Source organism: Sitodiplosis mosellana, unplaced genomic scaffold, assembly GCF_009176505.1.
Source record: "Sitodiplosis mosellana isolate CC-2019 unplaced genomic scaffold, AAFC_SMos_1.0 Smas_scaffold_1, whole genome shotgun sequence".
Lineage (NCBI taxonomy): Eukaryota > Metazoa > Arthropoda > Insecta > Diptera > Cecidomyiidae > Sitodiplosis > Sitodiplosis mosellana.
In genome coordinates this window covers 23,174,801-23,197,938 of record NW_022595244.1, presented here as the reverse complement: position 1 = coordinate 23,197,938, position 23,138 = coordinate 23,174,801, and the positions used below count along the sequence as shown (strand labels likewise).

At 38.1% G+C, this 23,138-nt stretch overlaps 5 protein-coding genes across 7 annotated transcripts in view; 1 reads left to right on the top strand and 4 right to left on the bottom strand.

Moving 5' to 3' along the window:
- The window catches only part of LOC129580347 (elongation factor-like GTPase 1), a 59,167-nt gene extending 57,355 nt beyond the window's left edge, over positions 1 to 1,812 (top strand). The window contains exons 7-8 of the mRNA XM_055470683.1: positions 1,074 to 1,258; positions 1,385 to 1,812. Coding sequence (XP_055326658.1) covers positions 1,074 to 1,258; positions 1,385 to 1,573 — 374 coding nt within the window. The 3' untranslated portion in view covers positions 1,574 to 1,812. The remainder of the gene's footprint in view (positions 1 to 1,073; positions 1,259 to 1,384) is intronic.
- Positions 1,813 to 4,885: 3,073 nt separating this feature from the next.
- On the bottom strand, positions 4,886 to 8,060 carry LOC129580351 (paramyosin-like). The gene is made up of 6 exons (XM_055470687.1): positions 7,617 to 8,060; positions 7,346 to 7,422; positions 7,107 to 7,247; positions 5,582 to 7,041; positions 5,386 to 5,476; positions 4,886 to 5,244 (listed from the first exon to the last, which is right to left on the bottom strand). Exons 1-5 carry the CDS (start codon positions 7,858 to 7,860, stop codon positions 5,431 to 5,433), a joined length of 1,968 nt encoding a protein of 655 aa, XP_055326662.1. The 5' UTR covers positions 7,861 to 8,060; the 3' UTR covers positions 4,886 to 5,244; positions 5,386 to 5,430.
- Positions 8,061 to 8,297: 237 nt separating this feature from the next.
- On the bottom strand, positions 8,298 to 11,752 carry LOC129580353 (G-rich sequence factor 1-like). Of its 2 annotated transcripts, none has more exons than XM_055470690.1 (9): positions 11,018 to 11,752; positions 10,682 to 10,930; positions 10,432 to 10,593; positions 10,149 to 10,365; positions 9,692 to 10,027; positions 9,495 to 9,626; positions 9,079 to 9,414; positions 8,871 to 9,009; positions 8,298 to 8,595 (listed from the first exon to the last, which is right to left on the bottom strand). In XM_055470690.1, the coding sequence occupies exons 1-9, from the start codon at positions 11,027 to 11,029 to the stop codon at positions 8,529 to 8,531; spliced, it is 1,650 nt and encodes a 549-aa protein (XP_055326665.1). In that variant the 5' UTR covers positions 11,030 to 11,752; the 3' UTR covers positions 8,298 to 8,528. The 2 variants fall into 2 exon arrangements, with proteins under 2 accessions (XP_055326665.1, XP_055326666.1); XM_055470691.1 differs by having other exon boundaries at positions 9,692 to 10,024; positions 11,018 to 11,331.
- Positions 11,563 to 18,083, bottom strand: LOC129580345 (chromatin-remodeling ATPase INO80). Of its 2 annotated transcripts, XM_055470681.1 has the most exons (16): positions 17,757 to 18,083; positions 17,385 to 17,661; positions 17,115 to 17,308; positions 16,448 to 17,050; positions 16,069 to 16,359; positions 15,918 to 15,954; positions 15,824 to 15,843; positions 15,208 to 15,745; positions 14,720 to 15,128; positions 13,992 to 14,337; positions 13,641 to 13,924; positions 13,316 to 13,577; positions 12,917 to 13,243; positions 12,699 to 12,801; positions 12,483 to 12,583; positions 11,563 to 12,413 (listed from the first exon to the last, which is right to left on the bottom strand). In XM_055470681.1, the coding sequence occupies exons 2-16, from the start codon at positions 17,623 to 17,625 to the stop codon at positions 11,862 to 11,864; spliced, it is 4,308 nt and encodes a 1,435-aa protein (XP_055326656.1). In that variant the 5' UTR covers positions 17,626 to 17,661; positions 17,757 to 18,083; the 3' UTR covers positions 11,563 to 11,861. The 2 variants fall into 2 exon arrangements, with proteins under 2 accessions (XP_055326656.1, XP_055326655.1); XM_055470680.1 differs by having other exon boundaries at positions 15,918 to 16,359.
- A 101-nt stretch (positions 18,084 to 18,184) lies between these two features.
- LOC129580346 (ubiquitin carboxyl-terminal hydrolase 7-like) lies at positions 18,185 to 22,685 on the bottom strand (the record flags this gene model as incomplete). Its single annotated transcript, XM_055470682.1, is given in 5 exon segments — positions 18,185 to 18,978; positions 19,081 to 19,876; positions 19,966 to 21,101; positions 21,208 to 21,416; positions 21,505 to 22,685. Coding segments are annotated over 5 exon segments (3,129 nt in total). The 3' UTR covers positions 18,185 to 18,367.
- Positions 22,686 to 23,138: the final 453 nt, after the last annotated feature.

Here is a 23,138-nt window from a genome sequence, read left to right as displayed (position 1 = left end):
AGAGTGAGAGCCATAAAGTGGACTTGTGCATCACTCTTGGCCGTTACAACAATAATAGCAAACAATATAAAATGGAATGAATGAATGAATGATTGAACGAACGTATGAATGGATCAATGAATGAATGAAATCAATGAAACAACGTTCAAAAGGAGAACAAATAACAATGATAATCATGGAGAGAAGAGAAGAGAAAAAAAACACAGCACGGATGAGAAGGGAGAGCAGAAAAAAAACACATCGAAACGAAAACATCGTACCTCTTTAAGATGTTTATTTGTTCGAGTTTCGATTATCTTACGGGTTGCGTGTGAGTGTGTGTAATACACACTGTGTATATGTGTGCGGATAATTGTGTAGCACGGATGCTAGATGCTATATATTGATCTGTAATCGAATTGTAAGGTAATTTTGTTCTTGTTCTTCTCTTCTCTTCGTCCCTCTCGCACGTCTCTCAGCTGAAAACCGAGCATGCATTTTGTAATTCGCTTCGTTCTTCTTCGATTTTTTTTCTTTCAATTTTTCATTCATTCATTCGTTCGTTCGTTCGTTCATTCATTTCATTTTTTTCTCGCTTCCTATGTTATTATTAATGATTGTCCGTGATGATGATGACGACGACGACGACGATGATGATGATTGTTATTATTTTAATTGTTGTTGCTGTTGCTGTTGTTGACTCCGTTCTGGATATCGACTGGACCGATTAATTTTCTTTTCTCTCCGTTTTGTTATCTTATTTTCTGCAGGCTTCTGGAATTAAGGTGTTTTATTGAATAGCGATGAATCTTTATTTTGGCCACTTTTTCTCAATCTGTTTTTTTTTTTGTGTTTGAAATTTCCGCTTACAATATTGTGTTGTACATATTTTGATTTTTGTGTGTGTGTGTATAAAAGTGGTTGTAGCGTGTTTTGCACGCTGCATTCAGTTCACTAGCCTCAAAAGAGATCTGCTGCAAATTATGATTAATAATAATCCTTTGTTTTTATCTCATTTTCTTCTCTCTTCTTCCTTTTTTTGCTTTGCCATTTTCAAACGTCAGACTAATTGTTCCTTTTTGCTCTTCAATTAGGTAAAATGTATGCGGTGATTGGACGGCGACACGGCAAAATCCTATCAGCTGATTTAATGCACGGAAGTGGCACGTTTATGGTGCGGGCCGTTTTGCCGGTTATCGAATCCTATAATTTTGCACAGGAAATACGCAAACAAACATCTGGTCTCGCTTATCCACAGCTCATGTTCAGCCACTGGGAGGTACGTATTTCATCAACTCCCAGTCTTACCGATCCAATCATTTTCATTGAAATTATTATTTATAGCTTTTTTCTTCTAATTATATTAATTATTTTAGTTCTCTCGCTTCTCTTTTTTTACCCATAGACAATTGACATTGATCCCTATTGGATTCCATCCACGGAAGAGGAATATTTGCACTTTGGCGATAAATATGATGCACAGAATCGCGCTAAACTCTACATGGACTCGGTGCGCAAGCGAAAGGGATTATTCGTTGAGGAACACGTCGTTGAAAATGCAGAGAAACAACGAACTCTTACGAAGAATAAATAATTTTTGTTGATTTTCCATCTCATTTAATGTTGTTTATTTCAAAAGAATCTTACTAGCGACCAACGTATAATGAAACACTAAGTCGCAATTGAAATCATACCCACAGAACGCAACTTCTTACTCAAAGAGCGATTAATGGAGATGATAAAATTATTCAACTCAAAGTGTAACTCATAAATTAAATACAAAGTACTGACTATGCTTTCCCACAAAATCAAAGGTCAGCTAACAACTACTAACAATTCGTTGGATTATTTTCTTAAATTAAATATTGAATTTGGTTGATTGCTGCTATGTCAATCATCATGGATTTCCGGCATTCGGTTGTATGGCACCATTTGCATTGCGAGCTGTTTGCAGCAGCGCTGGATATATCGGCAAACCGAACAGCTGACAATGACCTGAATGATTAAATTAATAATTCAAAATATATGAGTATAATCTTTGTTTCACAAAATTTCGATCACTTTTGTGCATACTTTTGTACAAGATCAGCTTCGCTGCTGAGATGTCACGATGCCAGACCGCTTTGAGTGTGTTGTGTGTTCAAATTCGTTTGCACATTATCCGCATATTATTATTATTTATTTGGTTTCTTCATGCTTACATATAGTTGTACAATGATTGAGATTTACTAATTTAAATGACTTTACAATTTATGACCACACTATACACGGAACAATATAAAGATTTCTTTTTTTCATCATTACATGTTATGGTACATAAATAATTTACCAGTCCATATATGTACATTTTTAGGACCAAAAATTAAACCCACATACTATATGTGAATGCATTTCCAAAAACGCTGATTGTTGGCCATTCAATCAGGTTACCGACCAATGTACGAAATGCTGGCAGCATGTGAGGACCGTTTTCGTTGACGACAGCTTTGAAACAATTGAAAATGGTTTCGATGCCGTCACCGAAGAAAAATGCTGCTATTCTATCTGTAGCAGTGTCGAAGGCATCATTCACTTCGTATAACAGCAACGAAGCCAAAGCCGCAATAAGCGTAGCTCGCACACTCAATTCGCTGATTGTCTTAATCAATTGTTCTTTGTATCGACCACGAATAATCGTACCAAGTGCCAGTTTGACGGACCGGAGTTCCTTGTTCGGATCTCTTTTCTTGTGTCGACCCATCGCTTTTATCGACCTAAAAGAGATAAAAAAAAGGGAGCGAAATATGATGAGAAAACTGCACAATGTGTTGATACAAAATGATGTATACAATACCGTTAGTGAAACTGTTCGGATGACAATGGACAACCATTCATGAGCACGGTGATCAAAAACTGCGCGCCAAACAGCACAAAACTGTAAAAATAATAGAGAAAATGATCAAAAAAATTAGGAGCGAATAATTTATTTGCCAAACGAAATATGGATTACGAATGGAAATCAAATGGAATTTCAAATGTACATGAAAACACACCTACCTCACAAATTGGTACACAATCACTTGCATTCATTGCGAGCCGATTTCATACAGTACACGAAGCTACAAAAATACCATGCAATGCAATCAAATCGATTAGAAAATTATTCATAATTCATTTGAAATACGAAAATTCTTCTTAAACTGTCGATTGAACGCAGAAAAAACTAATTATATCGAATAAAAAATCACAAATGAATTAATTGTTTACTCGGCAAAATCTTCTCGAAATTCTATGCTATGCAACTCTCACCGCTTTGCTTTCCAATACACAAATGACACATCAACCGGCTAACAAAATGTGCCAAGCAAATGGCATAATGTCATGTCGATGTGATCGACGAATCCCAATACACACACAAAGAGCTGTAGCTCGGACTACAGATTTCTCTGAATCAGCTAAACTCAGCACCAAATAAGATGCAACGCACACACTCGTCGTTTCAGTGGATTGTATGTGGCGAATATCCGATTTGGAAATCCGATGCCGTTTGTAAACAAACAAGAAGCTGTCAACTTTGAAGCGGCCAATTCAAATGTAAATATTCATCGCACACAATTCACATTAATACACATAGTAATGTCTTCAAACATGGAAGGAATCTTATTCAAGCAAATGATTCTAAAATGTTAAATTAAAAATAAAAGAATTCAAAAACGAAAATGTTTTTTTGGTATTCAATAGCAAATCAAATTTCTTCAATCAGTTGAAATTTAAAATTGCCGCTCTCTTGCTCGGGCCGTGCATGACACATCGGTGAGTTGACAGATAAAATACTTTGGGACAATTGTGACAGCCAAAGCTCGCTCCAGCTGTCAGAAATATGGTAAACAACGTGCCAACCGCTTGATGAAAATAACATTAATTGGAGTGTCCACCCGGTTTTCTCCTTTCATTCTGATTTGGTAGGTACTCTTCTTCAAATTGGTCAATTTGGGTTCTTTGTCTTAAAATAATTGTTCCAAATCGAACTTTATTCAAATAGGCTGAAATTATTTACTATTCTGTCTATCAAATTATAATCGTTTGTCATAGATAGCAATGGCTCAGAAGATACATCAAACAACAAAATAAATTTTTTAATTCTAGTGAACTATCTGAACAATGGAAATGGAATTAAAATTGAATGAGATCGAAAGAGAGAAAAATGACGAAGACGAATACCAAAATCACCACCTCTTCACTCAATTCGGTACAACCGAAACTTACGTATTGGTGAAGAAAAAGATGGTTTCAACGATGGTGTGATTTATGAAAGTTTGCCATGGGAGCAAGCTGGCAGCAAAGGTGATGAGCAACAAGTGCAACTGTCGCTTGAATTGGATGAAAATATGAGATAAGAATGCAACAATTGGGTCAATTAGGCTTAAGCTCAATGACAAAGACAACAAAACTCAAGAAAAAGGATAATACTCGTACAAAGACAACGACATCTCAATCAACAAACAGAAAAAAGACAACTTAATCCCAACACGAATGTCATCAATGTGAATTTTGTTCCAACAATTGACAAGCGAATTAAGTCTAATTATTCACCAGCGATGCCATGAGTATCAATTGCTTTTTGCTTGCCGAGTCTGTACAAAGCGATTTTCTCAAGCCGGTCAAAGAACAGAACATGAGTCGAGCTGTAAGGTGTGCCGTTTTCAGTGCCATTTATGCCAGTTCTCCAGTTTGCATGCGCATTGTAATCGTTTTATGGTTCACATTCGGAAGCACACCGGCGATAAACCGTTGAGTTGCAATCGTTGCGCCAAACGAATTCAACGAATGATGACAATCGTGAAATAAAAAAAAACGACAATAAATTCAGTTTTTTTTGCCGACATATTTGAGATTATTTGTAGATTTATTATTTTTGAAAATATTATTTCTTGAATTCATTCATAGAATTTAATACAAAAATAACATTTTTTATACATTTTTTTTGAATACTGGAATACTTAGTAAGTACGTTTGGCTTAATATAAAGTCAATTTAAAAGTGGTAACAATTTTTTTTGTTTTCAAAAGAATACTTTTTCTTCCTAAATAGATTTGAAGATTAGCTTAATTTTTGGCATCGAAAAATATCAATAAAATGAATAACTGTGGCGTTCGGTTGGAATTGGTGTGAACAATAGACTTTAAAGAGAAAGATAATAGAACTAATCTAGTACAAGGGAAAAAGTGTTTCATTGTTTCGTTTTTGTTTGCGAAGATCCTTTGTTGTCGTAACGCGTTGCATATGCTAGGTGATAGAATAAAAGGAGAGAAGAAGAGAGAAAAGAAAAAGTTATATTAATCACCTCTTAGGTATCATTTTAAACTAGGGAAAAACACTGATGATGGGAATTTTAGCGAATGCATAAAATTGTTATTCCCTACTTACGTTCGAAAGTGAATCATAAAGTGATGCGTATTACACATGTTTCCCTTAGACGTCCGTTTGTTTGGCTGCCAACTGTTTACATTGCTCCTTACTTTTATGAACCAAGAAGAAAAGAGGGAACATTTTGGTAGAATGATAATTTCGAAGAAAAATGTTCATTGGTTTCATTTTTGTTTCAAACAATCGATGTACTTACAAATACTCTTGTTTGCAGTTCGAATTGCAGTAGGGGATTGTGATGGCTCTTCGGCATGAACAACCACATTGCAAGCATTTTTTCTGGCCAAGTTTTTGATTGGACACATTGTTGGAATTTGTTGGTGGTGGTGTTGGCGTTGATTCGGGTGGTTGTGGTGTTGATGCTGGTGATGGCGTCGGGATTGGCACATTTACTCGATTTTGGAGATGCATCATCAATTCTTGGCGCATCTGCAACATTCGAGTGTCATATTCTCGTTTCATTGATTCGATGTGGGCATTCAGTTGGGCACAGGCTTGTTCCTTAGCCTTCCATTTACTGATGTAGTCGTTTTTTTCAAATTGCAATGAAACTATTTGTTTGTCCGATTCTGCTTTCAGTTCATTTAACTTCTGTTCTAAGTCTTTGATTTGACCTTGGTACTGAGTTTTCTGGTTGACGATGGCGTTATTCTGGTGCACAATATCCTTGTTGTACCGTTGTGACAAATCTTGGTATACCTTTTTCAATCCGGCATAGCTTTGCTGCCATTGTGCAATGGCTGCGTGTGACTCTCGCACTTTTTTGATATACGAAGCAATGGATTCGTCACGTTTTGCAATCCCCCCGTTGTTCTCTTTTTCGGCATTTTTGGCATGTGACACTTCCAGCTCGGTGTATTTCGTTCGCCAAGCCGTTAGTTGGCTTTCGTAATGCATTCTGAGGCGATGTATTTCGTTTTCGGCTGCTTTTTGTTGGTCGACAAAGGCTTGTTGTTGCCCAAGCATGTCCGCTTCGTGTTTCTTCAAAAGAAATTCACATTTCCCATTCAGATCGGCGCAATCTCGCTTCCACATTTCCATTTCAGCCAAGTGCGTCCGTTTCGCCTCATCCAGTTGAGATACAGCCGCTTGTGTCGTTTGCTGTTGTTCACCCAGTACAACTTTGTGTCGCTGTTCCAGTTGCTCAATTTGATTTTTGCATGCGTTGCTCAAATCTTTGAATCGAAGTGCAACTCTACGTTCAATCTCTGCTTCTATTTCGCTTTGTTCACGTTTCACTTTGAAACTTTCGTCCTGTTGTTTCGATTGCAATGCCTTCATCTCTTCCGCGTTTTGAACCTTTAATTTTTCCATGGCATCACGCAAACGTTGCATTTCACTATGTAAATATAGGCACTTATTTTCTGCTTGCTTCAGATCCAGTTTCAGTTGTTCGCCTTGGCTTTCGTACTTTCTTATGGTTTCTTTCAAAGGCTCAACATCAGAGACGTAAAATGCATCAATACTTCCTTCACCAATGGTTACCAAATCGTCCAAGAAACGTTCGATCTCGTCCCAGCGCTTGTTCTTTTCAACAGGATCAGAGTGCTCCATCATTTTGGTGACTTTAGCAGATAATTCACTGGGATCATTGTCATTGTCGCCCTTTCGTTTCACATTTCCATCGTTCGAAGCCTTCACATGCGATTCAGGATCCTGTAGCATAACATGAAAGAAATTGTTAATTGAGAAGGTGATGCGACATAGAATCATGTGCCTACCGAAATGTGAATCTGATCCAAATCTGTAGCTGAGCCATTAGATTGAGGTTCCGTTTCATTAATCGATTCCATTTGATCCATCGTCAGCGAATCAACAACTTGCTGATTACCATCTGAGGCAGAATGCATTGCATGCGATTCCTGAGCAAAAGACGAATGAAATTATTATTTAACACATTTTATTTCTATGAAAAAAAAAATCCAAAAATATGATACTAAACGAAAAAATGGCTGCCTACCGAGTTTTGAATTGAATCGGTTGGAGAGTGATATTCGTCCGAGTTTGGTTCGGTTTTCGCCACTGTGTTTGATGCTTCTAAAAATCCAAAACAAAATGATAATCGAGCATAAAGTTAAAATGCGTTTACATCCAATCAAAGTTGAATAAAAAAGACTAACACAACGAGACACAACGAAACACGGCAGCTTAAGCACGTTTATGCACACTCTGATCACATGAACGATACAAACACACACACACAACTCGTCCTGGCACTTGTTTATACTTACTGTGCGGATTGTGAACTAAAACATTGATTGTTGCGGAATCGACCAATTCAGCGGATTCAGGCGAATCAGTTTCAAACAATTCTTTGTCCTGGTGAAAGAAACGGGCCACTTCAAATGGTTCCATTTTGAAATGTTTGCAATAAAAGTTCATGGCCTTTTTTAGTTTTTGACCAAATTTCACTTTAACGCGAATTTCTGAATTTTTATTGGAAAAATTCAAATGAATTTTTCGCAATGGATCCATTTCAACATTAACACAACACCAACTTTGCACATCAACTCTTATAATGCACAGAAAACTTTATTATTAACAAAAATGCTGTTGCTTCAACAGATTGCAGCTTCTTTTTTGACGTTAACTAACAGAATGTCCACAAAGAAATGCCGAGCGTGCTATACCAATACACAAACGATGTCGACTGTTTGTCAAATGAAATACGAAGCATCGAACAAAAAGGAGCAGAGAAAATGTAAGGCATAGAATCGAATCAAACGAACGGTTTACGACTGTGTCGACTTTGAGTCATAAAATCGACTGACATGGGTTCTCTTTCTTTCTCTCTCCAACTCTCTGCGGCAAGCAATACAACGCAAATACAAATCAATTATTGTCTTTATTTCTTATTCATCTTCGTGCGAACTCATCGAATCCTATGGGTAAATGAAAGAGCGCACACAGACTGCAGTGTATGTATGAGCAACAGCTCAAAAATTTTATTGCCGGCTTATTTTCACGGTACAATATTCTTATTCAGGAAATTTTTTCTTTGTTTATTGCAATTTCTTTCTTCATTTTTTTAAATTTGTTTGTCAATTTTAAGTTTTTTTCTCTTATGTTTATGTAGTTGTTCAGAAGTGGTTTCAAAAACAGTTGATAAGTTTCAAAGTCAAATATGAAAATAATCAGCTTTTCTACGAGTTATTGGCTTCTTTGGTCAAGAGAAATTCGGCCTTTGTTGCTTTCGTCACTTTCAAGTACCTTGAATGAATGTCAGAAGATAAAATTTTAATTTTAGCAAAACGCAATTAAATTCTCATTGTCTTGCAGTTAAACCTGTCTATAATAATGGAATAGCAATGATCGAAATTCGTTCCCACCATACTTGGGTTGCAATATTTCGACTCATGACTCGGATTATGTAACATTTCTATGAAATTTGATTAAATTAAAAACCAATGGAAGAATTCGATTGATGAGCGATTCCACTATTTCCAAATTATATCGTATAAATATGTAAAACGAAATTAGTTTACCGGTTTGTATCTGTCAAATTAGCTTTCATTGCCATATCGAAATCGGCAGCATTTTTGATCTCAACAAAAGCCGTTCCCGTATTACGACCTTTTGAATGATATTCCAGTTGAATCCCATTACGACGGTCAATTTCCAATCCTGGTTTTATAGTGAATAGAAGATGTTTTTAGAAATGAAAGTTTGGGAGAGAGTTTGTGTTTGAATTACCTGGAAACAAATTGTAGACGAAATCTTCGTCAACTTCCCATGGAATGCCACGCACACGCACAAATTTACTGTCGCCACTGTAACTTTTCGAATCACTGCGACTTTTCGAATCGTCATCCTTTTGTGTGTCGAGATCTGAGGACGATGGCAACGATTCATGTTTCGGCCCGCCTTGATAAGAAGAGCGCATTTGTTGATCGGTACTTCGATAAATGCGAACGGTTGATTTTTTGTCACTTCGCTTGATCGCATCTTCTACATCGTCCATCGAGGAGAATTTCACATATGCGCAGTTCGAAGCACTTTGCACCACATGAATACGTTGAATCTGTAGACCTATTGACAATATGGATACCAGATGTTTTATGTATTGAAACCATTTTCCCTAAAGTGACCTAAGCTAAATGCATATTTACCATGGAAAAAGAAACGAATGTTTTGCTCGTTGAATTTGTGTGGCAAACCTTCAACAAATATAACGCGATCCTTCGATGGAATTTTTCGCTTTGCAATCATATCGTTGAACGTTTTTACGTTGCCCGTCGTCACTACAAAAAATTGCAAAGAATTAGTTAAAATATTACGTCCTTATTCCGCAATGTTTTTTGATTACCTTCAATACAACGACCGCCCAAGCGGTTCATGTTATATTTGTGGATCGATTGATAGTCCTTGATGCATTCCAACTGAACCAATGCTCGACCACATTTTCGATACATCTCGTCCAGAATGAAGTGAATCCCATTGATTCCGTTCAAAATTCTGGCACCGCTGAAAAAATCTTTGACCTCTTGTCGTGACGTCGACGGTGGCAAACCCCGAACCTCCACAAGGTAGAGCGAATCATAATTGAAACCATGTGCCGAACTGTCCGAACTTTCGCTGTCGGATGATTCCAACACGCGTACCCCTTTCCACTTTACATCGATGACATGTTCCAATGAATCTGCTGCAGTTCAAAAATTTATAAATATCAACTCAATCTAACAATTGAACTATTGTTCAACAGAATGTTATCTATTTTATTCTCGAAACAATAGAGAGATTGTCATCAACAGCATTAGTCATACCTTCCTTTTTGCGTTGTTCATCATTTTTATCTCGTAGTCGTTCTGTGCGCATTCGTTCTTCAATCTGTTCACGTTGTGCACGATCAACCGTTTCGGAAACACTTTCGTAATTCAGTTTTGCTTTGTTCACGTTCGGTTCAGTTGTTGAGCCAATTACCAAATCGCCAAAAAAGTTGGAACTGTATTTGTCTTGATTGCTTTCATCACAAGTTGTAACCTGTAAATATTTGAATTTTCAGCCCAATGCTGAGCTCAACACTTTATGAAAATGGTTAATATTTACCGAACGGCTGCTTTCTAGCTGACCTTTGTAATCGGTTAGCTTTGACGAGCGCGACTCGAAAAGATTTTGAGTGGATGGTGTTTGCATGTTCCGTACTTGGAATGTATGGGAAACCTTTTTCACGTGTGCTTCAAAATCATCTTTTGTCATTGGCATCGTTTCCTAAATGTTCGAGTGAGATTTTCTACATTACATTCCATCAGATGCCATTTGAAAAAGAAAATTTTTTTTTACTCAAGAACAAACTTACAATACACATCCGGCACACAATGTTTCGACGCAATTCAAAGTATCGTTCGTCCAAATTGTCCAGAAAGTCAATGCTGGTTTCGTTCATCATTTCGTCGGCAATTTTTGCCGTGTTCACCAATTTATCGATACAAGAAATAGCATCAATAAGTAATGCGACTGTTTGATTGCCGATGCAAGCATCTTTGCGATTGGTATACGCATTTATATTGCGTAAAAATACGCCAACTTCCACGTTCAATGAATTGATCTATGATCAACAATGTTAAAATTGAAATTGGGAAAGGGAAAAAAAAGAAATTTGGTTGAAAAATCGACAAAAAACATCTAAAATTACCGTTTGCTCCATTGTGTTGATGTGCTTCTGGTCACGCCAAACTGTCAATCAATAATGCAATGCTGTTTTGTGCTATCTGTCAAACTGTGTGATAAACACCGATTGGTTTGAAAACGTTGCTGAAATTGTTTCTAATACAGCAATATGAATACGATTTTCGCAGCTCCGACTGAACACAACCGAAAGATGACGATGTATGCGACCCAACTCTCCTATTCACTTTGAACTTGACAACTGATATTGAGCGCAAACACCACCTAGATAATCTAAGGCTAATGACAATACAATCAAGTAAACTGTCCGTTCTGTCAAACGTCATACTGAAGTATAACATACAGACATCACGAACTCGCCATCGGTTCTTTAGATATCGCTTTGGTCAACCGAGCTTATGCGGCCACAAGCAGAAACACAAACACGATATTCTCCGTGGCGATGTTTCACAGCAGAATGTTGAACGTATCGTCTCTTTGCTATACTGTACACAAATCGAAATAAGCCATGCGAAATTCGCATTGCAAACAAACAACGGAACTGCTGACATATTTTCATAGATATTGGAACAAGAGCGAAACTTTTATTTAGATTGCCTTTGACACGAAAAACTCTATTACATCGAATACGAAATAAAATTTTGGAATTTTTTAAAATGTGAAATCTACAAGATTTTCAAATCATTCCGTATAATGCACCCAAACCACAATAGCAAAAAAAAAATGAATATAATGACTTTTCTGAATGCTTCTGTAATAATTTTTTGTTCGGCGATTTGTTATGTCATGAATATTACAATTATTTTACACCTAATCTAAATGATTCGTTTATGGGATTTCGAGACGATGCGCTATAATCGTTCCGGGCTCATTGCAGGGCTTCGTACGGTTGGTGTTGGTGCTGGGCTTGAGCCAAGAGGTACAACTAACGGCGCCATTGGCTTACGGTATTTCGGTACGTGTCGATTGCCTTGATTGCTTGGACCGTTTGGTTTCAGTCGTGGACGACCGGGGCCCCTTCGCACTTTATTCACATTTGGATTGATTGTAGATTCATACGATTGATCTGAACTCTCATTTGCGGCAGGTGTTTTTATGGTACCAATGGCATCTCTGCTTAGGCCGCCACGATTTCCACGCTTCGAACCGCGTGGTCGGCCTCGTTTTGCACCACGTGTCGGTGGTGGTTTACGATATCGATTCGCCAAATCATCAACCAAAAAGGTTTGTGAACTGGAATTCGATAGACTATCACAATCAACAACCACTGTTTCACTGCTCGACTCATAGTTGACTGGCTGCTCGAGCAGCGATTCAGCTGGACTACTCTTTTCGCTTAAATCTGTATACGATGACTCTCCGTATGACTTGTCCGAGCGGAATTTCTTGATTTGCTCGTCACTCTGAGTGGAATAAAAATGAACATTGGAATTTTTGATTTTACAAAAAAAAATAATTATGATTTAACTCACTTTCGACATAGTAAGTGCCTTTCGTTTGCGTTCTTTCTCAGCCTCCAATCGCATATTCTCTTCTTGTGCCATTCGCTTCTTCTCTTCATTTCGTTGACGATCTACACAATTGAATCGAATAAGAAGATTTGAATTGATAGAATAAACGATTAAAATAATAAATTGCACACAGAGTGAAGACTCTTCATTAATGGGTCGCTCATCTTATAGACGTACATTTCAGTTCAATTTCCTCGTCATCGAGTAGAAGTGACACGACTTCTTTTGGCTTAAGTGTGTCCGGTTTGAAGTTTCCTCCACTGATCACCATTCGTTGAATCTGAAATTTATGATTTTAAGCTCATCATAAAATCAAATTGGTTTAACCAACTAAGCTTGAGTATGTATTTAGTTCAAATTGAACGGTTACAACTATATTTTTTACTTGTATTTACCTCGCTCTTCTCACGTGCCCGTTGCAAAATTCGTTCTTCAATCGTGCCTTTGCAAATCAATCGATACACGGTCACTTGTTTAGTTTGACCAAGACGATGCGCCCGATCCATGGCTTGTTGATCGACCGTTGGATTCCAGTCAGAGTCGTAAAATATGACGGTATCAGCAGCAGTCAAGTTAATACCCAAACCACCAGCTCGCGTTGAGAGTAGGAAGACAAAAATGTCGTCTCGTTTTTGGAAATCGGCAACCATGTCACGACGAGCAGATATCTTACTTGACCCATCCAATCGCATATAACGATGTTTGCGATGCCACATGTACTCCTGATTCAAATAGAAAACAATATGTCATTTCTGTCTCGTAAATACAATTCGTTGTTTAATCCGTAAACTCACCTCCAACAAATCAATGACTCGCGTCATTTGTGAGTAAATGAGCACACGATGGTTTTGTGCTTTCAGACGTTTCAGTAAACCATCCAGATAGGAGAGTTTGCCGGAGTCGGTTATGAGTGCTTGTTTATCGGGTATTTGAATGTTTGACCATCCGACTGACGGTCGACACTGGTCGAAACCAACTCCCAACAACTTTGCAGCTTCCCTACTTTCACAACTCTCATTCCTGACGCGTAGCCAAGACGCTTCTCTACTGTCGACACTGCAATTACAATGACACTTAGCATTCCTTTCTCAATCCAAACATTTCATTTATCAAACTTACTAGTATTTTCTCCGGGTACTTTGAACTTTGGGTGCAAGGTCGGCGACGAAAGCAGGCAATGCAGTTGGTTCGCATATCAAGTGCCGTGGCGGTCGTGGAATATAATGATGCTCCGGCAATATATTGCAATCCTCTTTCTTTGACACTTTTTCATTAATCTCTTCTATGAGTGGTTCGGATTTCATTTTTTTATGCGATTTACTTCGAATGATTCGATGCTCGATCGTTTCAGCCATAGAATGTATTATGTGTTCGGTAAACGTGAAAAATGGATGCGCAGACACCTGAATCAAATGAAAGGAGAAACATTAATTTCCCAAATTTATTGATAGATCAAGTCGTTTGTCTTACCCATCTCGTGAAGATTAAACTGTGCTCCGATTCGATTAGTGATACTATTGCCAACGACACCGAAGCCGTTAACAATAAATATTTCGACGGTATATTTTGATTCCATGTTTTTGCATGCTGTATCCACTTTAGCGTGTCATTCATCCAGTTTTGCTTAATAAGGGCAACCAATGTACCCTTCAGATGTGTGTCTTCCAGATCTTGTGGGCTCCAATCACAAAATCGACTGAACGAAAAACTATTTCCCAAATTCAAATCGATGACATTTTCGTAGTCAACTTCTCGATCGGTCGGATTTTGTGGGAAAAGGGATCGCTGCACATTTTCCGCTTTGAACATATTGAACCTGCGAGAAAAAAAATTAATAAATATCATTCAGAATGAAAATCCTGATTGATTGAAAATGTATTATACATTGTATAGTATTATGAGCCAGACTCTTTTTTCAGACAATTTCATTTTATCATTGCGCTGAGCTGGATATTTGTATGCAAAAATCACTAAAAAAATCCAATTATAATACAAATTCGGTAATGCTAAATACTCATTTGTTAATTTGTGGGAATTTTCAGCTAATTTTCATATCCATTACGTACACATTACTTTAATAAAGTAATTATTGTACTGTTTTATGAATAGAGTTTTAGTTTCCGACCAAGTTTTAGTTTTAAAAAACCATTCGTTTTTTTCCCAAAGACAAAATTTGATTTTCTACTATTTTCGCTTACCGATTATACAGCAAATGCTCTTTGCTTGGAATTACAGTTTGTAATGTGCTGTTTTCGTAAATGAGTCGAGCGATCGGATACTCAAGGCATTTCATGAAAAATGGACTCTTGGCATCGCGTCGCTCAAACAAATCCGGATGATTACACACTTTTCGGAATTGCATAACCAAGTTCATTAAATTCGATGTAAAATTTTTGTCAACCACGTGGTCCGATGCTCGGTCGGTGTATTGAAGCAAATCTTCGATGCGGATTTTCTTCTTCAGTGCCAAGTACAGCAAATTCTGGCGCATTGTCAGTGGACAATAGATCATAATCTCAATTTTATCAGACAATTCATTTTCAACGTCTTTCTTTATGCGACGCAACATAAATGGCTTCAAAATCATGTGTAATCGCGAAATTTGTTCTGCAAATGTAAAATTACGCAATGAATTGAAATCGTTTGATTTTTCGTTAACCTAAAATTTCCGTTCAAAACAACTCACTTTCATCGATGCCCGTTTTATTTTCTGCATGACTTTCAATGTCCTTTGAAAACCACTCGTTAAATTCATCATGAGAATCGAACAGAGTCGGCATGATAAAATGTAACAACGCCCACAGCTCAGCCATACTATTTTGAATTGGTGTTCCACTTAACAGAAGACGATTTCTACAGTTAAATCCCAGCAATAATTTCCATCGCACTGACGACGAACTCTTAATGGCTTGCGCTTCGTCCAGTATCATGTATTGCCATTTGATGCGATTGAAATACTTATAGTCCGAAACAATTAACTGATAACTAGTGATAACAACGTGGAAACTCGCTTCCTTTGTGTGTAAATCCTTTTGTTCCCAGAATTGACGCAAAATTTTACGTTCGTTTGGCGATCCCCAGTAGGGGACAACATTGAAATCAGGTACAAAACGTTGCATCTCCTGTTGCCAATTGTGCAACGTAGATGCCGGTGAAATAATTAAAAATGGTCCCCATACGCCATAATGCTCGGCAATGTGACACAAAAATGCGATTGATTGAACCTAAAAAACGCGAAACGTTGATGTTAGATATAGCTTTCGAATGAAGTGTACAATTGAATTGATCAAAATAATACTCACAGTCTTTCCCAAACCCATTTCTGGAAGAAGAAAGCAAAGAAAATCAATGCGAATGTTAGCGTAGACTGAACGCATAGTCAAACTAAGTACTCACCATCGGCTAGAATGCCACTAATGCCTTGGTCATAGAGATTGGCCAACCATGTCATTCCCTTGATTTGATAGCCCTTTAGGACACCCTGGAATATGCTTGGCTGTGGTAATTCCTCTATGCTGCCGTCAGTGTGCAGTTGCAATGGTGACAGTGGGTCCTGTTTATTCAGTGTATCAAACTTTTTTGTTCGTTCGCGTTCCGTTTGGAATGCTTCTTTTGCCTGTCTCTGTGCCAATTGCTTCATTTTATCGCTGTTATAGTCATCTAGAGCGGCCAGTCGAGGATTCACCTCTTCATCCAATTGATTTAGAATGCGCAACTGCTCCTCTTCGGTACCTTTGCCCAATTTCTTCGACATGAAATGCGCATACAATTCCGTTTGCGTAATCAAGAAGTTCAACTTTCGTTGTTGTCTCTTCGCTTCAATGAGTTCGATATCCATCTAGAAAGAGAAGGAACAAATGATATATTTTTTTCCACTGCATACGCTCGAACGTAATTCCAATTGTAAGTAAAATTGCATCGCATACCTTTCGCTGTTCTTCGGCTTCTTTTTCCATGCGTCGTTTTGTCTCTCGTTCGACACGATCATATCGCTTCCAATAGCCTTGCATTTCTCTGGTTAATCTCTTGGCACGCCATATCGTTTCCTTCATATTTTTTTGCGATTGCATGGCCTTCTGTCGGAACGTTTTCATGCATAGCGTCGAAATACGCTTACAACTGCTCACAATTTCCTTGTGATTGTTCACTTTCGCCCGTTGCACTTTGCCCAGCTCTTTTTTCGCCATTAAAATCCACAATTTCCGACGGCGGGCCGCAATTGCTTCCGGTGTTTTACTCAGTGCATTTTTCTTTCGTTGCTTTTTCGTGAGGGCAATCTCACCTTTAAAATCGCCACGATCATTTGAATCATCCTTTGTCAACGACATATCGTCATCCCAAACGATTTCACCGGGTTCCAAATTATTTTCGGCTTTCACGCCACGCTTCTTCTTTGACTTTCGATATTTGCCAGTCTTTGTGAGTTTTTCCTTCTTTTTCTTTGTTATACCCACGATTTTGCGCTGATGTTCGTGATACATGTCCACATTTGACAGAATGCTCGCACCATAGTAGCCATATTGTGAGTTCTGTAAACGAACAGCTCGGTTAAAACGAGTAAATAAACAAACAAAATTGAGCCAACAAACTTACGTGAGGATTTTGATAGTATTTTGCTCGAACTTTCTTCTCTTTAACATGCTCTTTCAGCATATCACGAATGTACTCGTCCTCATCGGATGGTTCGGGTTCCGTTTCTGTATCGCTGAGCAATATGTCCTGCAGCCACTTTCGATCCGGCCCAATTTGTGACAAATTATAGATTTGTAGTTTATCATTTTGCCGATCTACAGAACATAAATGTCATTAGTCAACTTGATATAAACTAATAGGTGTGGAGCATATGAATACATGTTTACATACCGCATTTCGATGTGACGATGCCATTCATAATTTTCTCATCGGGCGCCAGAATATCGGTGTTGACATCAGAGTCAGACTCTTCGCTGCTGGACAGAGGTTGAGCCAGAATCTCTTGTGCGTATGTCATAAATGGTTCGATATTCAGACTGGCTTCGAGCCGTTGAATGTACAGCGGTTTAGCCATGGTTTGTCCATTGTTCAAATTAAAACCGACTGCATTCGTTACCGTCGAATCATTCATTTTCAATCGATGCTTTTGAACACTTTACAAAATAACCTAAAATGTAAATCAATCGTTCGAATGTCATGAGTTTGCAACTGAATACTTTTCCAATGTAATTACGCCGAACAATTTGCACGGAATCACCATACCAGAATTTGTAAATCGCGTCACTGAATTTTGGTGTTTTTTTACGTATTCACCTACAAACAACAGCCCAAAAATGTTCACACCGCAAAGAGATTTATTAGTTGACTCGTAATTTTTGTTTCACTACACTCGGATTAATGGGTCGCCATTCCAGATTACATTTTTCTATAAAAATGGCTACAATTGATACAATATTCACATGAAATCGAATTTTTTTGTTATGCCATTGTAAATTTGTTGACACATTCTCTATGTTCCGCGTTAATTTGACAGCCGAACGAATATTCCTGGACTGGAAAATGCGACGCCATACACACCGACTGGAAGTGTCAAAATGGCGCTGCAATCGCTCACTGGGCATTTCCATCAGGTATATTCGTTGTTCAAACTGTTTGGTGGAGGTTAATTTAAATGAAGCAAAATGATTAAGTTTTCTTTTTCAATGTTTGACAGAACAAATGTTTCTTTATTTAATTTATAAAAGTTTCTTAACTTATGCCTGCATTGTACATTAGAGTATTCTATCTATTTTCTTCTTTGTAGGTGTACACTGTACATAGTTTGTGATTTTTATCGTTTCTAAACGGATAAATTCGATATTTTTGAAGTGAAATTAAATATCATTCAGAACACAGACCAATGGAATGTCGTTTAAATCACTGGGTGCCACCAGAATGGTTTCATTTTCTGGTGTGTGTGTCCACTTTGGATCAACATTGAATTCGAATTTTGGCTTATTATGCATATTCACGAGGAGGATTTGCATCAATCTCAGGCCTAATGCCAAAAATGTTTCACCATTTGATACTTCGACTAAGATCGGCAAACGCTTCCGTCGATTATTTCCCAAAAACGATACACTGACCAAAAGCCGATCTTTGCCCAACGCAATTCCATGGAAAAACTGATTGATTCGATACTCATGTCCATCGCTACTCAAATCAACTGCCTTAGTCTCGGCTGGTAAAATCCCGACTATGTGGCCATTAGTTATTTTCGTGACTTTTTGCAGCAGACCGTTAGGGCAGTTTTTCTCACAGAGCTGTCCAACCGTTGTGTTCTCGTCGATTTGAAAACGCTGTTCATCTGCTTTAGTTCCATTCGGTCGAACGCATTGCAATTGGATTTCCTGCGAATTTGCCAATTTGTATGCAATTTTTGGGGAATTTTTCGCCAAAAACTTGGCTACCGTGGTGTTCATCATATCTTCGTCAATCCGTTCGCCTGAAAAATCGAAATTTATACGTTTAAATCGATCCGATGTTAAATCGAATTGAATTGTATATCTTTTCATCGAAATTGAGCTTAAATCGAAAGCCGACGCACCTTTTGAGTTGAAAAAATGTGTGTTTGATCTATTCAATTCCATGACCTGGACTATTTGTTCGATCGCTGCTGATAGACGAGCTCTAGCACTAAATTCTAAATCGATTTCGCAATTTCCCGTGAGGCGATCTTCAAATTGTATTCTGTGTTCTTTAACTGTGTCCCGATCGCCGGTGATTGAAACTACTATAGGGTCAGGCGATGACTTTTTGTTGGGAGCCCGTTTCCATGACCGATCGTCCTTCACTTCGTAGAAGATTTCAACATGATCCGCATCATCACATTCAGCCAACTGTTCGATTGCACACTTGTATGCTGATTTCTCAAATAATTCGGAATCTTTTTTCGAAAATACGAGTTCCGATAGTTTTCTATCGACTTTGTTTGAAAATCGGTCTAAAATAGATTGTAACGTTTCGCCTCTTTCACAATCCAAAGTCATTGAATCACTTGAGTCGTGTAGATTTTCCAACTTCACCATGAAGGGTACTGGAGTAAAACGCTTCTGAGCGTCTGCACAACCAATCAGTTGTATTGAATCACTTTGAGATTCGCACTCCATTCGTTCAGCAAATGATGACGTGTTGAATTCAAGATCGGTTTTGTCTGATGGTGGGTTCTCCCGATGTTCAATCACTATGCACGAAAAAACCAATCCCGTCTGCTTCTGATTACGTGTTCGCATAAGTTTATTGAAACGTCCTTTGGTGAAATTTTGAATGGTTTCACCGAGGAAATCTTTCTCAATGATATTATTCTGTTCGTCCAAAAGCTGAACACAATCACATGTGATACTCTGGAATTAGAAACGTTCGAGAGAATTTTATCAGTGTGAATTTAGTAACAAATGAATTTCTTCAGTAAAAACCATGAAAATTCACTCACAAGGATATTACAAATATGTTCAATGATTCCATCGAGATTGGTACGAATGTCAAATTCCTCTGAGAACAGCTCGCATTCTCCATGATTGACGGTTATAATGATGCCATTATCCAGATCTGTTACTATTTGTTTTCGGATTTGATTCACTGGTGATAGATCAACTGGACTTTGGAGATTAGAAAATGCTGACAGATACTTTGGTTTTCGATTTGAATTCAATACTTCAATAGTGACGAATGCAGAGAACGTGTCAACATTTTTTGTAGCAAACTTTTGAATGAGTTGCTTTGGATCGACGAGCACATTTTGGCGATAGTTTTCGTCGAAGCCCGTTTCCACAATGATGGCCATATCTTCATCGTTGCCTTCATAGTATATAGTCTCTCGAATGAATGCTCGCAAATCGTCAACTGTTTGCTCCAATTCAAAATACCGATGACCGACGAATGTCAGACTTTCAGTTGATGGATCGTATTCCTTGATAAAAATCAATGCGTGCTTCTGCATATCGAAGATATTCGCGTTAGGCTCCTCGAATGACAGGAGCTCCATGAACAGATTAAGCGAATTCTTCTTGACTACACTGCTGATTATTTGGTTCAATCTCGCTTGAATATCAAATGAACGTATGCAATATTTCTTTGAGGTTATAAACCATAACCCAATTTTTGTATCGCTCAGACCGAATCCAGATCTTAATAGCAGTAACAAATCACCAAAACTCTTGTTCTTTGCTATCGTGAATGTCATACCAAATCGTTGTTCCATAAGCAATTTACCGCACTTGAGATTGTCACTCATTTGAAGCTTCTCTGCCGTATGAACGGTAACTTCAATGTATTTTTCTTTGAACAATGTGTCCATCTTCTGTTTACTCATTTCGGCTTTGATCAAATCCAATGAAATGACGTCATCCAATATGATGTCTCGAAGAATATTCGGAATACACGATTTTTTTATGTAAACCAAAATGTATGCGTTTTTTGTGCTCGCATCGTCGTTACCAAAGTTCCCCTCGACAGCATCTTGTAGTGAACATTTGGTAACCGTTTCATCGTTGAATTTAAGCCATTTACCATCGGCCTTTGGGCAAACGTATGCCATGTAATGACCCGACGTGTTTCTGCCCGAATGAACTATTGAACGAAGAACAAAATTGCGGAGAATGTTGAAGTCGTTCGAAATGTCGATAAAATATGCAAAAAGCTGAAGATTAATCAGCAATTAGTCAAAAACACTTACCCAAAATGGAATGTAGCGTATATATCGCATCTTCACAGTAGATACTCAGATCGAGCTGCGGGTAGAATTGGAATCGTTTGTTGTTTTTGCTTGTTGTTTTGGTCATTGGGTTGAAATTGAACCGCCGCAATTGTACATGCAATATGGCCGGCAAACTGGTAAACTTGTACTCTTGTATCGCTTCCACTTTACCACTTTCATGTTCGTAACTGGATGGAACGCAAGAACACCCGTGAATATTCATTGAAATAGGCCAGAAATGTGCTCAAAACAGGAAAGAAAATCGACCAAACTTACTCAGGAATTTTAGTTGGCTGCAAATACGTTCGAAACGCTCCAAATATCTCATCATCATCTTCGATAGGCAGCTGAAGATCCCAGAACGTTTCTGACCTTTTCTTCTCGAAATTGACTTCACTGCATGTGATTGTGCTTTCCAATTGACCAACGAACAATTGTGTCAAGCGCTCTTTGAATTCTGTACCGTCGACGAACTGCCCTAGCTTATCTATCAGGAGCCGCAAGAATTCATGAATATCTTGTTGCGCTGTGGTGGTCATTTCCTCCCAATCAAAACATTGGATCATGTTGATTGTTCGGATTTTGCTCAATCCACCGAACTGCATCGCGTAAAATATGTATTTCAGCCAAAAAAACGAATGAATCATTGACATCCTCTGGTTCGATCTCTAGACCGTACACAAGACGACGAAATTCATTTGTGCAAAATAATGACTGCAGCAACGAATTGATGTAACAGGTGGCACCTTCATTCTGGAGGCCACTGTAGCCGGTTGCATCGCGCGATGGCCAAACATAAGATCCTTTCGGGAAATCAGCAGAAATATCGATCTCAAACAGAAGATCTTTCAATTCGGCGACGCTTTCCCATTCGAGCGTGTGCAACGTTTGACTTTCACCACTGCCCCAATCTGTTTCGCACGATACATTGATTGCGATTGGATGCTTTTCACTTTCAGTTGCATGTAATTTAACCGCAATTCGAGTTGACCACGAATCAATTTGCTTTTCGGCTTTCAATCGAATTTTCAGCACACTCAACTTATTCTTTTTTGTCCCGCTACCCTTCTTTTCTCGTACAACTTGAATGACAAATGGCAAACTCTGGATGAAAATCGCTTTTGAGGTTAGCACATCGCTGATCTCTAATTTGCTCACATTCAAAACACTGACATTGATGTGAACGTTTTCTTCGAAATTTGTTTCGTTGTTGGCATACATAAATAAGGCCGGTTCATTGTTGTCGTTTGATAAATCCGCCCAACCAATCGATTCATCTGAACTTTCTTCCATTTTTGTGCCGATATATCCGATAAAATTGCCAATTTTTTCTTCGTGTCACACAAGCAACAACCGCACTGTTTCACGTTACTGTTTAGTCTGTTGCACACACAGTCAAATGTGATCGAGAAATGTCATCGAATTCGCATACACCAATACTATTGAATCAAGCGGTGCTGGTAAATGTGTGTTTCGTGAATTTAACGGTCCGTTTTTAACGCTACTGTCATTTGTTCAATGAACACAATCATTTTTGACTCTTGACATTTCATTTTCACGAAAGTGGTTGAATTATGTGTTTTTTTCGATCCAAGATGAAAATCGCATTGAAAAGCAAGCATGTTTTGATTGTGCCTTACCCAACTCTTTTGTTCTGTTGGAAAGAAGAAAAAAACACAAATCCCCCATGAATTTCCCCATGTCTCAAACATCATCTTGTTTTATTTTTACAGAAAAAATGTTTGTATATCAATCAGAAAATCAATTTCATGTACAATTTTTCTCATTTTTTCTTTAACAATAGCATGCTGTTTCGATTGAAGCGGGTAGAATCAATGGCAAATGTCTGCATATAAATACGTCAACCGCTCAATCTTTTGGATATTTGTAAACGTGTAGAGCAGATTGAG

Excerpts from the sequence above, each read along its gene's own strand:
- LOC129580351 (XM_055470687.1), bottom strand. The coding sequence starts at position 7,860 with ATGGATCCATTGCGAAAAATTCATTTGAATTTTTCCAATAAAAATTCA. Across the intron at positions 7,248-7,345 it reads CCGATTCAATTCAAAACTCG|GAATCGCATGCAATGCATTC; the intron begins GTAGGCAGCCAT and ends TCTTTTGCTCAG. Across the intron at positions 7,042-7,106 it reads TGGATCAGATTCACATTTCG|GATCCTGAATCGCATGTGAA; the intron begins GTAGGCACATGA and ends GTTATGCTACAG.
- LOC129580353 (XM_055470690.1), bottom strand. Across the intron at positions 9,627-9,691 it reads GGGCGGTCGTTGTATTGAAG|TGACGACGGGCAACGTAAAA; the intron begins GTAATCAAAAAA and ends AATTTTTTGTAG. Across the intron at positions 9,010-9,078 it reads CGTCTACAATTTGTTTCCAG|GATTGGAAATTGACCGTCGT; the intron begins GTAATTCAAACA and ends CTATAAAACCAG.
- LOC129580345 (XM_055470680.1), bottom strand. The coding sequence starts at position 17,625 with ATGAATGATTCGACGGTAACGAATGCAGTCGGTTTTAATTTGAACAAT. Across the intron at positions 13,925-13,991 it reads GTTTAATCTTCACGAGATGG|GTGTCTGCGCATCCATTTTT; the intron begins GTAAGACAAACG and ends CATTTGATTCAG. Across the intron at positions 13,578-13,640 it reads AGTACCCGGAGAAAATACTA|TGTCGACAGTAGAGAAGCGT; the intron begins GTAAGTTTGATA and ends TTGTAATTGCAG.